Raw genomic sequence first — 18,892 nt, 5'->3', positions numbered from 1 at the left:
TACTTCTCCCGCTTCAAACCTCTCATCTTTAGCTAACTTGACACGCCAGGATCCAGAGGAGGGGAGTCGTAGGAGTCGTAGGGGTCATAAAGATCCAAAAACGCAGCACAAAATTCATCAACTTTTGACCAACTGACGATCCGGGGGGGGGGGGGCGACATATGAGCCATAAAGCTTATACAGTTAACTTGTATAAAAAAAGATTTCATCTTAAGATTTATTAGTAATTTAACGACATTCACCAAAAAGTGGTTTGCTGTCAAAAACAACTAAAATTTTTGTTTTCACTCAATTTAGAATTTTAGTAATGCTTTAAATTATTTTTATGAAAATGGTTTCTAAGAAAAAGAGCAAATATTCAGGTTCTTTAGAAGAAATTTTATATTAATTTGCCTTTAAATACCTTAAACTAGCCTTCAATTTTATTATTAAATTTGTTTGACACACATAAATAGTGAAGTGTAACATATAGGAACTATATTGGTATGTTTTGTATTAGTAAACAATTTCGAACTAGAGCTTTTAATCAAATACGACATTACGACGCTAGAGAAGTCGAAAAAAGTGGGTACCCCGATTCCGTCCGTCTGTCTGTCTTTCCTGGCTCCTACAGTCCAAAAAATTTTGTTGATTGAAATTAAGGTTTTCATCCGATTAGCATAGGGCGTTTTTTTTTTTATTTTATTAATACGAAAAATAACAGCAGTCCCCATACAAATTTTTTAGTTAAAACGTGTGATTTTTCTAAAACTTTCTCTAAATTTGGCTTCTTTCTACAAGAAAAACATATTTTGGTATTGCTTCAGAAGGGTACCCCTCAAAAATCTTTATTTTGTTTTTAAGTTTTCTCGAGAACTAATGGACCGATTTCAATAATCTTCTCTTTCTGTACAAGCTCTTTTTGATAATCAAATGATCAAATATATGATGATTTTTTATGATCAAAAATGTATTTTTTTTTATTTAAAAAACAAATATTAATTTTGTTTGACGAAATTTAAATGTAAACTGTACATGTATTTATAAGCGCTTTATTTAGTGCTTACCAAAAATATTTTTAAGACAAAATTAAAAAAGTGAAATGATTTTCGAAAAAAAAATAAGTTAATATATATTTTTTGATAAATGAAATGGCATTTAAATTTTTGAGAAAAACTTATTTTGTAGGTACATTTTTAAATCTTAAAATATTTTGGAAATATTTGTAAACAGACTTTTTGGAAGAAGTTCTAGCGACCCAGTCGTGCATTTTATTTATTTCAAAATTGGTTTTCTGTTGAACACAAAATATCTTAAAAGATTTTAAAAATTAAATAAATCTACTTTTGAAGTAAATTTGCTTTGGATGCTCTAGAACTAATATTTAAACACAAATTTCAATAATATAAATGGCCCAAAAACAGCAAAAGTGACACTTATGTTAAACTAATGGCTAATTGAAAAACATAATAATCGGGTCATATCTATTGATATACAATCTCTTGGGATTTGAAGTGAAAAGAGATTCTGAAAAGTGTAATTTGTGAGTGCCACGCAAACGTTTCTTCCCAACTTATTTGTTTACCTTAATTCGTTTAAATTTAATTGTTTAGAGAAATTATATACTAAAAAGCACCTATTTACTTGAATTCAAGAATCAAACATTTTTCACTCTAAAATTTTAAAGTTTTGTTGAAAAAAAAGCCCGACATTTTTTCATATCAGATCCTATCTCATTTTCTGAATTTTTGATTTTTTTAGCGTTCTTAGCGAAAATAGAAATGGATACAAGAAACGTACATACAGTTGTGTTCAAAAAAATAGGAGTGCCTGTTCTTTTTAGATTAAATCGTGACTCTAAAATTGTATAATTTTTTTAAATTTATTTTTTCTTTTGTACAAAATAAGTAATCCAGTCTTTTATTATTATGCTTAAAGACTACTTTGTTTAAAACAAATAAGGTAGTAAAAACATGAATTTTATCAAAATAAAGCCAAAACGAATTGTTCAAAATAATAGGAGTAAACAAAATAAAGTATAAAAAACTAAAAAAAAATATTCAATATTAAGATTTTTTTGTCAGTATTTTGTGAAAAATCCTTTGTTTTTTATAATTGCTGCACATCTACGTGGCATAGAGTTTACAAGGGCCTGATAACTCTCAACTGGAATTTGGTTCCATGTTTCCTCGACTGCGTCCCACAACTGTCTCGAACTCAAGGGTCTTCGTCGAGAAACACCCTTTTTCACATCTGCCCATACATTTTCCATATGATTGAGGTCAGGCGACTGAGCTGGCCAGTTCATGACCTCAACCTCATTGACCCGAAACCATTCCTTGGCAGACTTACTGGTGTGTTTCGGGTCGTTGTCTTGTTGAAATACCCATTTAGCCGGCATATTCCAACTCGCATAAGGCAGCATCACACTGGACATTATATCCACATAAACGCGCTGGTCCATCGTGCCAATGATTTGATGTATGGGGCCAACACCAGCATATGAGAAACAGCCCCATACCATCACTTTAGTAGCTCCATGCTTTACCGTTTTAATGGTGTACCGAGGCTTAAACTCGGTATTTTCTGGACGTCGGACGTATTGCCTAGAGCCAGTTCCACCGAATAACACAATTTTGGTCTCGTCAGTCCACAAAATGATTCGCCATTTCTCTGCAGGCCAATTAGCATGGCTTCTTCCAAATTTCAAACGAGCGGCTACATGTTTTTTCGTAAGCATCGGCACTTTTCGTGGACTGCCAGCGGAAAGATTGTGTTCCAACAATCGCCTTCTTATTGTTACGCTAATTACTGCCAGTCCTAGATCTTCCTGGATCATCTTAGAGGACGCAAAAGGATCCTTTCGGCTGTAGCGAACAATACGACGATCGTCATTTTCACTCGTTTCTCGTTTCCGTCCCCGGGTTTCGACTTTTTTTTCATATTTTACAGCATTGGCGATCATTTGGTCATAGCACCCCAACATCAACTTTATAGCCTTATAAGTTTTTCCTTCATTTCGTAACTTTTTTATGATTTCCCGTTTTTCGTCGGTGCAGTGCTTTCCTCGGCCCACTAAATAACCAAACTTGTTTATATATTCGATATTCCAACTATTTAATATTCCTATTTTAATTTAGTTACTTACTGTTTATTTTTTTTAAGTTTTTGATTTTTTTTACGTACAATTTAACTCACACTCCTATTATTTTGAATAGCCTGATTGAGAGTAAAAATCATTTGATCTCTGGTTACAAATGTAAACGGTTATGAATTGCAAACCAGTTCATTGTTTTATCATCTTTAATGTCCCGTTATACTTACCGGTAGAGAAATGGGCTGATTACCCGTATACACATGGTAAAAAAAACTCTTGAGCAAATTTTGTAAAAGCACTCCTATTATTTTGAACACAGCTGTATATTTTATTTTTGGAAAAAAAAAACTACGTTTCAAAACAATTTCTTACATTTCTGCGTGAAATCTAGCAAAAACCCTCTAAACTATTGTGTTTTAACTCTTAAATATTTAATATTTAAAAAACCTTTTGGAATCTGGGAATGTTTTCATATGTAGCGAGTCATACAAATTAAATAGTTAGACCATACCTTTCTGATAGTAAAAACTCATCTAAGTGTGTGACCCCCCCCCCCTGATCAAAAGTCTGTATCCGCCCTTGGCCAAACGATGGTGATTTCAGAGCATGTAGAGTAGACACTCTTTAAGTACATGCTTACTATAATTCGATAAGATATGACAAATGATTATTTAGTTTATGTACCAATATATTGAATTTACTTATTTATGTAATGTATAATAATAATTAACTGCTCATGATACCACTATCAACATTATATCAACACTTATGCGTGGGATTCTTCTCTTGTCAACTTTCTGATCTCTCTCTGTTTCCTTACCCTCGCAGATCTATACAAATTATGTGAAATATCAAACTTACCGTGCATAAATGTGGTTATATGTACACTCCTGCTTAAAATAAAAACACATATTGGTAATATTAATTTTTTTTTTTTTTTTCAATTTTAGACAAGTCGAAAATCTTCGAGTTGGAAATACGTATTGGGCTGTCACACCGAGACGGACTAAATCTTTACATTTTCCTCCTAAAACATAATTCTTTTGTTAACAGACTCTATTACTAACACTTAAAATATTTAGAAACAAACTTTTTAATGTCAATTGATTCGATTAAGGTAAAAGTCAATTTTAAAACCATATTATACAACTCCAAAAACAGAGTTAATTAAAAATATACATCATGCCTACTTTATTTCAATTAAAGGTGTACTAAGTCTTTTAGATACTGTCTTGCTCTCACTTGGGGATAATCCACATATTAACCGACTTTTCTTCTACAATCAGACAAAATATGAGACAATCAATCATAAATAAAAAAGTACGCACACGCCTAAGTGTACTCTTATCATAATATTTGTTCAGAAATAAATACAGCTAAGGTACTATATTTTTAAGAGCTAATATATTCGTTTATTGTTAAAAATATTAAATCTTAAAACAAACATAAACTATCCTCAATTACAAACAATTTATTTTTGTATTGTTCCTATTTTTAGTCTATGTATATTTTTGGACCCTCATTAGTCATTACAAATAATAGGAAACCGTACAATCTATCTAGATAAAACGAAACTCATGGCGTAGAGCGATTATGAGAAACAAAAATGGAATCAAGAAAATGTTGTTAGCCAAAAATGAAAAATAGCATTTTTTTAAACGCAACTAACTTCACGCCTATTCACAAATGTAAAATGTGAATGTTGTTAAAGTTTTAAGTTTAAATTTGATTTGCATTCGGTTCGGTAAAATGTTTTTTCATTGCGATTACTTTCTTGAAAGCGAAGATGAATCTGAATCCGGAGGAGAAATGCGTGTAAGAAGGGCACTCTTAAGAGATTTATCCTACCCAATAAGCCTTTCAAGTTCCACGTAAGTAACTTCCTGTATTTAAGTAAATTCCTAAAATATTTTCAAGGTTCAAGCACCTTTTTCGTCTGAACAAGGAAACGTTTAAATATGTATTGGATGAGATTGAAATGTATTGAAATTAGCTGCAACACTTCGCTTTCTGGCAGAGGGTGGATATCAAAGAGGAACCGGGCAGGATTTCCTTGTTATGGCACAACCAACTTTATCGGTCACTCTAGCAAAAATACGAGTGCTTGAAGGCACCGCAAATAAAAATACAAGTATCGTTTTTCGTAATCGCAATTTCACAAATACTCCGTATTAAAAACGATTATCGTTTTTCATAACAACCCCCCCCCCCCAGGTAACCTATGACTTATCTGAACGGCTAATTTGAGAAAGCACTTTTCATTACAAGAATTACTGTTACTGGGTACAATTATTTCTATTGGCCAATAATAAAAAATAGCTTCGCTGTGCTGACCGATTACCCCTTCTATTTTTAATTATTTAATGGTTCTCGAAAACAAAAACTAATAAATTCCGAAATTTAAAAATTTACAGAAACTAATTTATGTTAACGGTGTCAAGAACTGAGAACCATTTTGTTTAAATAGAATAGTTTTGCTTTTATGCCGTTTAGTATTTTTAAGAAGTAAAAATAAATATTTTGTCAATCAAGCTGACGGCTTAGCTTAAAATTCAAAACATGTAACTCATACTTTGTAATTAAAATTGTATAAGGTATTAATTACTAACTTACTTACTTAATATTTTTAATTTCGTATTGAATTTTTGGATAGAAATAATTTTAATAACTCATGTGAAAAATCATGGATGAAAATTGATATTACAATTTTTGCAGCTTTCAAAAGCAAGATTTATGTCTAGGATTGCATTCCCTATCTTTTCGTTTCTTTTAGACAGTTCAAGTTAGACACTAATTAACATATAATCATTATATATGGTTTATTTCAATATAATTTCGCCTAGTTGTTTTTTTTTTTCTTACAGCGAATTCCTTACGTGTTTATTATTTTGTATGAAATAATTTAAAATAAAGCTAAGATTAAATTCAAAACACTATGAACCTGAGAAAATTAAATACATATTTACACAATAATGTATGATTATTGTAAGATTTCCAACAACTTAATATCGTTTTTGCAATCGTCTTGCACATCTGAATCACTTCGTATGGATTCGTCTAACAATTCTTCAGATTCCTAAAAAAAAGAAAGAAAAATACAATTTCAAAACATTTTAAATCTAAAAGAGAGTTTATTCTTACACTGAATCCAAAACAGTCATCCATTTCAACGGCTTGATTTTTTGTTCCCTTGATAATATTGATTCCTCCTTCAGTAAGTTCTATAATGAGATACAAGTTTAAACTATCGATCTTCTTTAAAATAAATAAAGAGACGAAAATATTACCTGAAATAACAAACTCTTCATCCAACTCATGTTTTATTGCTTTGTCTTCTTCGAAGCCTAGATCATCGTTTTCATCATCGCTTTGAATTATTTCCACCACCATGTACTGCTGATCGTCGATGCCTTCCAGCGTAACAAGTTCCCTTTCATCCTCCTTCTTAATCATCACCTCCTCGAAATTTGTTATATCTGATGCTGCAGTTTCTATATAAGTCTCCATTGCCTCTTCATCTCCTTCCATTTGTTCTTCTTCCTCTTCGACTTCATAGTCCTCCTCTTCCTCCTCAACATAGCTCAGAGCTTCAAATGTCCCATCATCGTTTTCCATCTGTTTCCCTGCATTAACCTGCTTCTCTACTTTAACTTCATGTACCACTGAGTCGGGATCATGAGTAGCCATGTGTCTCATGAGGTTTCCTTTTCTACTAAATGCACGCTTACAGTCAGGACATGAGTGGGTTTTTTCCTGAGGTGGTGGCGGAACGTAGTCCTTATTGTGGTAGAGATTTTGGTGACGTCTAAGGAGCTGTTTTTGTCTAAAACACTGACCACAAAGCTTACACTCAAACGGCTTTTGATCGGTGTGAATCAGCAGATGAGAGTCCAAATGCCGCTGAGATATAGAAGCGTAGGGACATAGATCGCATTTGAAGCACTTTTCCCCGTCGTGGGTCTTACAATGCACCTTGTATGAATACCGATCTGGACAGGACTTATTACATCGCTTACAAGTCAGCGGACGATCAGAGGTGTGCAACTTTTGGATGTGTATTCTTAAGTCAGTCTTTCGGCCGCAAGTCGTTGGGCAGAGGTGGCACTGAAAAACAGGTTTATCGCCAACGCTATGAATTAGCTTGTGCTGTTTGAGGGAATTGGACTGAGTGAATTTGGAATGGCAAATATCACATTCATATGGCTTCTCTCCAGTATGCGTCCGCATGTGGCGTTTCAGTTTGAAAGTGTCCGGAGACGCATAGGTACAGTGTGGGCATTGGAAAGGACGTTCACCCGTGTGACATCGAATATGGCGCTTAAGTTTGCTAAGTTCCACACTAGCATAGTTACATTCGAAGCATTTGTGCGGTTTTTCGTGGGTATGCTTGTAGCGAACATGCCGCACTAGTTCTCCAGAGGTGGTAAAAGTGCTGGCACAAAATTTACATTGGTATGGTTTGTTGCCGGTGTGCGTGTTGGCGTGGTTTTGAAGAGAAGCGTTTGTCTTGAATCCACGCTCACAAACAGAACACTTAAAGGGTCGATAGTCCGAATGGCATTTCATATGACGAGCTAATAAATATCGTTTTGAGGACACATATTCACAGTTGGAATGGGGACACTGGTGTGATGTGGACTTGGAGTTTTTCGGCTTTAGACATACAACTTTTGTTGGGAAGTTTGAGCGTTTCTCGCTGCTTTCTTCATTTTCATCAAATTCGAAAACTTCTTCTTTCTCATCACTATCTCCATCACCATCTTCGTCGTCTTCATCTTCATCCTCACCTTCGTTCTCATTCTCTTCATCGTCTTGTTCAACCTCTTCTCCGTTATTGGTAACATCTTCATTCTCATTCATATCATCAACTTCTACATCGTTCTCATCTCCAAGTGCATAAGATAATTGAATATAATCAACATCCCCATCATTGTTATCATCGCTGATCTTTGCCCTTTTCGACGCATTCCTACTAAAGGATGATGATGCATTTTTGCGATGTTTTGTTTGTGCGGTTTTTGGTATTTTCGCTAATGTTATTTCCTCTATATCACTGTCCTCTGCAACGATATGAGCATTTTCCGGTGGATCCGTTGGTATTGGTTCTGCATCTTTGGTCGCCTGATAATAATAGTTTCCGGCTTCATCAACAAAGTATGTTCCGGTTTCGTCATCGTCGTTTTTGGAATGAGCATTTAATAAATCTGCAGCATCTACAAAACTACTACTCAAACTTCGACTCCCTTCTTCTATTTCTTTGTTAAAAGTATCGAGGTATGTTTGAAGCTCATTAGTCTCGATTTTTATTTGAATATTATTTGCAATTCGAGACATGATTCAATTCTGTAAAAAAGAGAAAATAATATATGATTAAACATTTATTAATTTTCATTTAGTCTAGTTTCTTCTTACGAGCATTAGGATGAGGAAAGGGAGAAAGGTTTTAAAAGGTGGTTGCGGTGTACAATGCACATTGGTGTTAAATTTCTGAACATTGCAATGACGGGGAAAGACCGAGCTTGGTATAGCATTCCATTATTTGCGTAGTACATCATTTGGCAGTTCGACCAAACTTGAGCTTGAGGGTATACTTATGACCACGAGCAATGTGAACGCTTAATAATTAACGATGGACGGTGTTCAAGCGAAGTAAACAAATCACAGACGTTATTGTCGTAAATGGTTTTGAACGCTCTTCTTTGATTGCTGTCCAAGAGACTTAAGTAAATTTCCTTTTATTTTCTTACAGTTATTTAAATGTACTTTTATTACTTAAGCGATATGAAACATCTTAGATGTATTGTCATTGATGTTTAATATATGGTATGGTATTTTCTAAGCTACCGAAGCTTATTTTAGTTTCATGGCACATGTCTGTAATTTTGTACTGTAACTTATAGGGCTTTTTTAAAGTACTGAAAGTGACGGTTTTGTGAGTTATTTGAACTAAGGTTACTTTTTTACAATCCTTGGAAAACGACAGTTTATTTAGAATAAAAAAGAACTCACATTTCGCTTCGATGAAGAAAGAGGTCTTAGACAAGTTGGCGTGTTGTTATCAATCGCTTTAGAAAAGATATTTCAAAACGCCAACGGTTTACCTAAACTAATTCTTAAGATTTTAAAACCATCAACTCTGGCAACGACATCAACCTTGATAAGACGGTTCTCTTGATATTAAAGCCTGTTCTTCTGTACACTAGAATTAACATGTACCTACCACACAATTTATTCGTTTTATGATCCCGAAAATAGGTACCTATGAGAAAAACACCATTCCACCATGTAATAGGCATAGTACCTAATGGCTTTTAAAAATGCAAACAATTTTGAAACAATTACTACTTCTTCATGGTAAAAAATAATCTAGGAGTCACATCTGTCCAGTGTAAATGTGATAGCTATTACAATTCTTGCGCCATACAAATTTCACTGAAAGAAGAAATACGAGCAGCTCAAGATAGTCTTTTATTCCTGCCAGTAGTAAATAAATTTCAATAAAAATAATATTTGTATCCAATTGGAAAGGAAAATTCTTGACTTTTTTTAACCTTAGGCTTCGGCTTCGGCTTCGGCCGAAGATTTTCTTTCAGCCTAATAATTCGGCTTCGGCTGAAAATCGACCTTCGGTCGGATACTACCTGCCAGTTTTTTAAAATATTTAAATTCAACCATAATAGTGCAGAATAGGTCCAAGGTCATACCATTACAACCATGACTTAGACAAGGACGAAAAGTCTTTTTTTGGCGCCTTTTTCAAGACATCGGCTTGCGTTCGGAATCCGATAAAAAGGCTTTTGAAGGACGTCAGTGCGACCTCAGTTGTTATTGAAGACCGATTTGAATATTATGAAGTCAAAAGCACTAAAAATGGTTTTTTTAGCCTAACCCGTCAAACAAATGGTTTAAACTAAAAAAATCCAAGTTGAAGGCTTAAATTCCAAGTCTTTCATAATAAAAAAAGCAAAGGCAAGGGAAAAACTTGTGTGTGGTTTTGTTACAAATAAATATGACGCGACGCCTTGTTTCGTAATCACATTTCCATTTCTTAGCTTTGAGTTTTTTTTTTTCTTTTGTATTTTTTATAAAACACAAAACATATAAACAAATATTTCATTAGAATTTTTAACATAAATAAGAAAATAAAAAAAAAGTAAACAAATGATACATTTTTATATATTTATTGAAAGATAGGGGGCTCTTGAATTAACTAAAAGAAGCACTTTGCAAATTTATCACCGATTGGCGCTGTAGTTTGGCTGTGATGTTTGGCGGCGGCCATTAAATTTTTCGGATCATTGATTTTTCTCTCGCTAACCCATTGTTCTATACTTACTTGATTATTTGGTATTGATGTGCAATATGTACAATTTTGTGATTTTTCTCGGGTTAAAGGAGTTTATTTAAATTAAGTAGGTTTTGCTTAAGAAATTAGAAAAATAGTAAAATCACGTTTCTAAAAAATCCAGCCATAATACGGAATATTGCCGACAGAGTGTGTAGTGCTTTGCTTTTTTCAGTGCATATGGCAGCTGCGTGGTTTAAATAAAAGATGGCGTCATATACGGGAGGAGAAATACTGGGATTTTTACTGACAAACTGTTGGGTCAAATTTGAAATTTGAATAAATGCTTACACCCCCTGTTGACTGTTAGGCATGGTTGCTAAAGGGTATTACGCAGCTCGAGTTAAAATTTAGTTCATGTTTTTTCTCCAAACTTCAGGTACAACCTGAGCTTAATTTTGACAGAGGAATTTTGTGAGGAAAATGAAATTGAACTGAAAATGCATGGGAACCATCTTTCAAGTTAAATATTGAATCGTTAAAACAAACATTAGTTTTTTATTATTTTGCGTTCTTTTCTTTCGACTCCGAAATTTCCATTTTATTAAAGCATGGCACAAAATGCAATTTATTTCATGACAAAACCCTTTCAGAAATAAAAATACAGTTTGTTCAATAATTCAATTGAACGTAGCTATATGCAATTTAAAGAAGGGGCCATTTTAAAACTATTTTTAGTAAAAGAACACTATTTAACATATATTTTTTTAAATATGTATTTGCATTTGATATTGCAAATTATCATTTTGTATATGTTAAAACAAATCTGAGGAAATTCACCCCAGCCTTCCCCCTTTTTGGCTGCGACTTTCTATTATCTAACAAAAATTAGGCTCTAAATAAATGAACCGAGCATTTTATCGGCCCGCTTAATTTTGATAGCTCATGTACACTATAAAAAAAATGTGAAATTTTAGCTAGAGTTGCTTACTAATTAAATGTTTGGCTACATTTTAAATAAATAAATAAATTGGGTGGCGCAACAGTCCGTTGTGAACCAGGGCCTAGTGACTTACAACTCGCAACCATTCCTGTGTGCGAGTACTGTTGTCAGGAATTGAAGGGACCTACAATTTTAGGCCGAATTCGAACGACTAATTTGAGAAAGCACTTTTTCATGATAAGAATTACTCTTGAAGGAATTGTCAATTCCTCGCAAGAGGCAGTACCCGCGAAAATTAATTTTTTAAATTAAGGTGGCACAATTAGGGATTGAACTCAAGTCCCCTGGCATGACAGTCCAACGCACTTACCATCATGCCACGGATTCATTGGCTACATTTTAGCTTGATTAAATTTTGGAGAAATTTTTGTATGGAAAATGGGCTTAAGTAATTTCAAAACTTTTTGGAAAAATTATAAAAAATAAATATATATCAAAGAAATGAAAAATAAACTTAAAACTTTTTATAAGTTTGAAGACACTATTGGATTTCAAAAACAACTTCATCGTAAGAAAACATTAGAAACACGACTAAGAAAATCGTATAGGCTTTTCAAAACCCGGTTTTCGCAAAATTATCGGTTTTCGTCGAAAACCTACATCGAAAATTCAAGTTTTCCCATACATTTTTTGTAAACCACAAGTTTTATGTAAAACCTCTCGAAAACTAGTAGAAATTCAAATTTGAAGTAAACAAACAAACCTTTTGAAACATTCTGCGCTCAAATTAATGTAAACAAAACAGCTGATGGCTGCTGTCAAAACAAATATTTCATTTCGAAATAAATGCGGTTCTTTGTTCGTAGTTCGTAATGACGTTTCGAAAGGATGCGTCTTTGAACTCGTAACCACAAATATATTTGACGCTTTCCCTTACGACAGTTAAAGCTTTTCTTTTCTTTCGAAATTCCAGGATTAGCAAAATAAAAAGATATTTTTTGATGATAGAGGCTTAAGATAATGAAAAAAAGTTTATCAAAATCTTCATATTTTGTTCAACTTTCTTTTTTCGTATTAAAATCAATTTGAATTGGTTAGAATTCAATTTATTTTCACAAATACTTTAAAAAGAACAAAACTCACACGTTTTTTCAATACAAAATTTGACAGTCGGTGTTAAACAAATTTAAAGGTCAAACGAAAACATGTAAATGTTCGGTGTGAACGGTTTTCGAAAACTTTTTGCCGAAAACTGTACTTTTATTACTTAAGCGATATGAAACATCATAGATGTATTGTCATTGATGTTTAATATATGGTATGGTATGGTATTTTCACACATTTTTTCAATACAAAATTTGACAGTCGGTGTTAAACAAATTTAAAGGTCAAATGAAAACATGTAAATGTTCGGTGTGAACGGTTTTCGGGTTTTCGAAAACTTTTTGCCGAAAACTCGGTTTTGTGTTTGGTGCGAAAAGGCGATAAAGAACATTTATAGCCTTAGAAGTATGGAGAATCTTTTGGAAGTTAATTTTTGTATTTTATTAATGTTGTCAATACTTACTTACTTACTTACTTAAGGTGGCGCTACAGTCCTGTGTGAACTAGGGCCTCACCCAACAAACTTCTCCATCTAGCTCGGTCCCTAGCTAGATGTCTCCAGTTTCGCGCTCCAAGTTGGGTGAGGTCACCTTCCACTTGTGCGCGCTACCTGATCCGCGGTCTTCGTCTACTGCACTGTCCTGTGGGTGCGGATTCGAAGACTAATTTAATGTTGTCAATATCTAATGATAAATGTCCTTAGTTTCTTTGAAAAAAGGTTTGTTGATGCCTATAAACAAGAGATCGCGTTTCAAAATGTATGATTGATTTTGCCATCGAACCTACAAGAGGGAAAGTGTTGCTTGATAGGTGGAATCTTTGTATATAAGGACTATAGTACTTTTATCGTAGGGTTATATGGTGTGGGCCAAACCTAGTGGCTTTAATGTCATAAGCAATTGCAGTTTTTTCTTAACTTTTTTATATAAAATTTCTAACGCCATCTTGAGGCTACGGCAAACGTTAAAACATAGTTCCTTACTTTAACTAGAGATTTTATATACAAAGGTGTATTCACTTTTTAGGGGGATTTTCTACGGGAATATGCATCAAGTACCAGTCCATATGTAGTATGTATTTCAATGTTCAACACATTTGATTGTAAGTATTTAAACTTTTCACGTTTTACAAGCATTTTGTTTCTAGCTTTATTTTTGTATTGATCACTGTTGTATATTTTTAAAGCATTTCAAATTTGTTTAAGTATTAAGACGGAGTTTACACTAGATTACTACAAGGCCTGGCAGCCATTAGACAACTTTTTTATCGACAACTGAATTAATTTATATCGCTTACCAGGCTACTTTTTGTAAAGATATATTATAGATAAAACAGTATGTTTCACTATTAAGGGCTATATTTTCGTTTTTTTTTTGTCAATGAAAAATATATTGTCGGTAGCAAAATTTGATCAACTGAAAGTTACCGATGACGTATGGTTGAGTCATAATCTGACCATTATCCAATTAGATCTTTCAAGCATATTTTTTTGGTAATACACTTTTCAGTTTTAAATAAGAATCAACTGAATCACCTCGCCACATTGCCAACATCTCTTTTACATCAAAACTTAAAAAATCGTTGCCAGTTGATCCAAACATATGTTTGTATAATGTCTTACAACCATATTGACTTTTGCATAGACATTTCAAAAACATATAAAGTGTAAATAATTTTGCATACTTTAATTAGATCTAAAAAAATATTTTCTTTTTAATATTTTCAAACGAATTCTTTGATAGTCATACTATCCTCTTAACAAATTATAAATCACCGATATCAGTTACGGCCATATGTAATACTACCCTTAAGCTTGTTGTTTTGATAATAGTGGGAATTTTTGTTTGTTCTGATGCTACTTGAACGCTTTCATCGGCATTGACAAACAAGAGACAACTCCATTTTTACGTGACATTTAGCACAAAAACATCTGCTGCATTCTACAATTCTTAAGTTTCCCGCGTTTTAAAATATTGTAGCAATAGCAATCGCATTGAAAAATTGAAATAGTTTAGTTCATCAGCGCAAACCAAATTAAGCGCTTTATATTAATTTTTAAAACTGCTTTTAATTTGAACAATCGAGTAAGTACTTCGGAAAATACAAATTATAACCTCACTTCAAAATTTTAATCGCAAATTGCAATCTTACCCGCGCAGTCTCAAAATGTCGCGACCAGCTAAAACTGCAGTTAGACGAAAGGCAGCAGCTCCCTTAAACAACAATGAGGAAGGACCCACAAAGAAAATCCAACGAATATTATTTTCTCTGCCTCTCCCACAAATTAACACGATTACTGGGAAAGTACTTGCGTGTGGGCAAGGAGATATGGGACAATTGGGACTTGGAGACGATGACAAAGACATGGAGCGCAAAAGACCAGCCCTCGTTCCAAATCTCACAGATATTGTGGATGTGCGAGCGGGTGGAATGCACAACTTGTGCTTGGACAAAAACGGACAAGTCTTCTCGTTCGGATGCAACGACGAGGGCGCGCTTGGTCGAGACAGTTCGGAGGAGGGTTCTGAGTTCTTTCCCAAGAAGGTAGACTTGCCCGGAAAGTGCCTCAAAATCTCGGCGGGAGACTCGCATTCAGCTTGTTTATTGGACGATGGCAAAGTGTACGCGTGGGGATCCTTCCGGGATTCACATGGAAACATGGGCCTCACACTTGAAGGCAACAAGCGACTTCCCGTCGAAGTGTTGCCGGGAATTGTGTCGTGCGATATCGCATCGGGCGCAGACCATCTAGTCATCCTCACATGCAGTGGAAAAGTCTACACGATGGGATGTGCAGAACAGGGTCAATTGGGACGGGTTTCTCTTCGTTCAGCCTCAGGCGAAAGTCGCCGTGGAAAGACAGAACTTCTTCGTCCTGGTCTCGTCATAACCAAGAGAAATAAACCCATAGACGCCATATGGGCTGCCACATATTGCACATTCCTCAGAGAATCCGGAACTTCCATTATCTGGGCATTCGGATTGAACAACTACAAGCAACTAGGCTACCCGAAGGACGTTTCAGTCATCATAAATCCCATCAACACACACTTTGAGGATGTAAAAATAATAGCGGGAGGTCAACATCACACTTTGTTGCTCAAAAACGACGGCTCCTGCTACGCAATCGGACGCAAGGACTACGGACGTTTGGGGCTTGGAAATACCCCCGAAGACGTCACAGAGCTACAACTCATCAAAGCGTTGAGCGACAAAAAGATCGTGAATATTTCGCGCGGAGAGGCCCAATCATTCGCAATCACAGAAGACGGACAACTGTACGCTTGGGGAATGGGCTCCAGCCTACAACTAGGCACAGGCGAGGAAGACGACGCACTCGTGCCAACGCTTATCGAAAGCAAACAAACGAAAGACAAGAAGATCATCCAAGCGTATGGCGGAGGACAGCATAGTATTTTTTTGGTAGCCGATGACAGTCCATCCGCAGAGGTCAAAGAGCCGGCTCCTAAAAAGAACCAGGTAGCGAAGGCAGCTGAGAAAAAGGAATCAAAGCCGGTAGCAGCGGCGCCAGCAGCAGCAGCAACAACTGTGGAGGAAAAAGATGAAAGTAAGATCGTAACAAACGGAGAAGCAAAACCTGTGGAAACAGCTGCACCCGAAGAAGCATCTGCACCAGCCGCCAAAAAAGGTAGAAAGAAAAAGTAGAATACTCTCGGGTTAACATCTTGTTAACTATCCTGGACTTAACTTCGACTTAATTTTCTATTTATTTAACTTGAAGATCACACTTTTTTGTCTTTGATTTCTTTTTTTTTAGTTTATTTTCCTCAAATAACTTTCTTGTTAAAAATGTTCCAAGTAATATTGTTTATGTATTAAAGAATTTTGTTTACACCATTAAATGTGTAGTTAAAAAAAAGAAAAATACTGTTGTCTTGGATCAAATTGTTTCTTAAATAAATAAAAAGATTTTTCCTAATATGAGTTTTAATGGCATATTTTTCTTTTATGGTAGAATGGTGCTGGGGTTTTATTTTACATCTTTTGTTTGGGCATTGCTCCTTATTTATTCTTAAATTTCTTTTCATTCGAAAAAATTAAGGAAATAAAAATTTAAAAATTCCTCGTAGTCATTCCTACAAGATAAGACTGGAAATTATTCGAAAATTACATGTTTTTCAAGGAGAGTTTTAAGTAATTATCTTGAGATGCTAGACTACTGTTTTTGAAAAAATATCGCTTTCAGTCGCAAAAGATTAAAATATGCATAATTTGTCAACTTAAAGGTTGAAACATTAACTTATCTTGTTTTTGATCGGTAATCGTACAGGAGAAATATCAAGAGAATGCAGGGCAGAGTAGTAAACCTGGCAGGCGTGTTATTGCCGCAGGTCCCTTAAAAACCTTTTTCTCTTTTAAGAAAAACTTTGTTATGAATTTGAACTGAATAGGTAGAATTCAGTGGATACAAATATTTTGTTTAAACTGAAACCCGTTTTGGAAGGCCCATGAAGTACCGTTAATCTTGACAACCTTCGTTATTCGGTTATGAAGTTCTTTCACACAAAAAGAGCTTCAGAGTGTATTTATGACAATACTTTCAACCTTATAATCAATAACATTCCAGATTGTTTAAAATGTTCAAATTGTCTAATGTTCGCAGACGATAAGAAATTATGTTTTCTAGTGTCTTCAATTGATTAGCGTCTTAAGTTCCAAAAGGACATACATAGTCTTGAAGGCCGAGATCTTAAAAGCAGCTGGAGATAAGTTGGTTAGGATCATGCAGCAACTTATCTGTAAGATATTATCGGAAGAAAGCAGTCCCCATGAATGGAACCTCAGTATTGTTTGCCCGATCCTGAAAAAGGAGACGCTCTAAACTGCACCAACTATAGAGGAATCAGTCTACTTAACATCGGCTGTTGTCGCTAACCTCGTCGCCGAACGAATATAAAAAATGAGGTGAAAGGTCTCTTGCCTGTCGTCGTCAATCTAGTCGCCGAACGCGTAAAGGCAATCGTCAAATTTAAAATGAAAGACTTAATTTCATTGGCTAGCCAATGGCAAGAGACCTTTTATTTTAAATTCTTGAAACAGACACGGGAATGAGCGATTGATTTGAGTCGAGATCGAGAAAGGAAGATATGTAGAAGGCAGCGGTCGCAACACTTGTAAATTACAAATTTTTAAACGAGCTAAAATAAACTTAATTTAAATAAAGACAAACTGCTTTTCTTTAATTTGCCGAGTTAAGTTTACATCCCCTATAAAATCTTCTCTGCCGTAATATGTGAACGTCTAAAGCCCATCGTCAACAACCTGATAGGTCCTTATTAGTGTGGTTTTAGACCAGCAAAGTCCATAGTCGATCAAATATTCACATTACGGCAGATCCTGAAAGAAACCCAATAACACCAAATCGACACCCACTATCTTTTCATCGATTTCAAGGCCGCATATGACAACATCAACAGGGACGAGCTGCATAGAGCCATGTTTAGTCCATGGATGACCATGGAGAATTCACGCTGCTCCATAAAAGTTGGAAACAACTAAACAGAACCTTTCGATGTCAAAAAAAGGTTTAGACAAGGTGATGCGCTGTCATGTGATTTTTTTAACATCGTAGAATAGTGCAGAGCTCCACGTCATCACTACAGGTACTATATTTTGAAGGACCGTTTAATTATTAGCATATGCTGATGACATTGAATTGATCTGAAGAACTAGTATTGAGGCTTAACGGTTAATGAAGGCAAAACAAAGAACATTCTGTCGTCAAGAAAGGACATACAACACCGACGTCTTGGTCAAAACGTCACCATCGACGGACGTAACTTTGAGGTAGTCAAGGACTTCGGCTACCTAGGCTCCGCTGTAAACGCAGAAAACAACACCAGCGCTGAGATCAAACGCAGAATAACTCTTGCTAACCGCTGTTTCTTTGGACTAAGAAAGCAATTGAGTGGTAATGTCCTCTCTCGAGGGACCAAAGTGTTGCTATATAAGACCCTTATCATCCCCGTCCTGCTATACGGTGCAGAAGCACGGTTTATGACAAAAGTGGATGAAAGCACCTTGGGTCGGTTCGAGAGAAAAGTTCTTCGTGTGATCTACGGTCCCGTATGCATCGAAGGGGAGTGGAGGAGAAGATGGAACGACGAGCTGTACAGGCTGTATAGCGATTAGACTTAGCCAGAAAGGTAAAAATCCATCGACTGACTCACACAACTTGGAGCGCGAAAGTGGAGACAACTATCTAGGGACCGAGCTAGATGGAGAAGATTGTTGGTTGAGGCCCTAGTTTTCGCAGGACGGTAGCGCCACCTTAAGTAAGTAAGTAAGTAAGAGCTAAAAATCTATTAGTTTAAAATATTTAGAGCGTTTTCAATTGAAGTCTTGTATATGAAAGTCTTTCAGAGTCCTTTTTGCAACACGTTAATTTCATAAGACCTAAAGGGAATTCGTTGTTAATAATACTGATATTAAAATATTACAGCGTGTGTTTGGTCACCATATT

The 18,892-nt window shown here is 35.1% G+C and overlaps 2 protein-coding genes across 5 annotated transcripts; one reads left to right on the top strand and one right to left on the bottom strand.

Moving 5' to 3' along the window:
• Positions 1-5,870: 5,870 nt before the first annotated feature.
• LOC129944709 (transcriptional repressor CTCFL) lies at positions 5,871-10,795 on the bottom strand. 4 transcript variants are annotated; one of them, XM_056054342.1, is made up of 4 exons: positions 10,413-10,795; positions 6,364-8,419; positions 6,218-6,297; positions 5,871-6,152 (listed from the first exon to the last, which is right to left on the bottom strand). In XM_056054342.1, exons 2-4 carry the CDS (start codon positions 8,408-8,410, stop codon positions 6,057-6,059), a joined length of 2,223 nt encoding a protein of 740 aa, XP_055910317.1. In that variant the 5' UTR covers positions 8,411-8,419; positions 10,413-10,795; the 3' UTR covers positions 5,871-6,056. The 4 variants fall into 4 exon arrangements, with proteins under 4 accessions (XP_055910317.1, XP_055910319.1, XP_055910318.1 ...); XM_056054344.1 differs by lacking the exon at positions 10,413-10,795 and adding an exon at positions 10,078-10,260; XM_056054343.1 differs by lacking the exon at positions 10,413-10,795 and adding an exon at positions 9,781-10,042.
• A 3,506-nt stretch (positions 10,796-14,301) lies between these two features.
• Positions 14,302-16,360, top strand: LOC129944710 (regulator of chromosome condensation). Its single transcript, XM_056054346.1, has 2 exons — positions 14,302-14,492; positions 14,568-16,360. Exon 2 carries the CDS (start codon positions 14,575-14,577, stop codon positions 16,072-16,074), a length of 1,500 nt encoding a protein of 499 aa, XP_055910321.1. The 5' UTR covers positions 14,302-14,492; positions 14,568-14,574; the 3' UTR covers positions 16,075-16,360.
• Positions 16,361-18,892: the final 2,532 nt, after the last annotated feature.

This window comes from Eupeodes corollae, chromosome 2 (assembly GCF_945859685.1).
Source record: "Eupeodes corollae chromosome 2, idEupCoro1.1, whole genome shotgun sequence".
NCBI classification, from domain to species: domain Eukaryota; kingdom Metazoa; phylum Arthropoda; class Insecta; order Diptera; family Syrphidae; genus Eupeodes; species Eupeodes corollae.
Note: the sequence above shows the minus strand (reverse complement) of the source record. Positions and strands in the feature narration are given on the sequence as shown.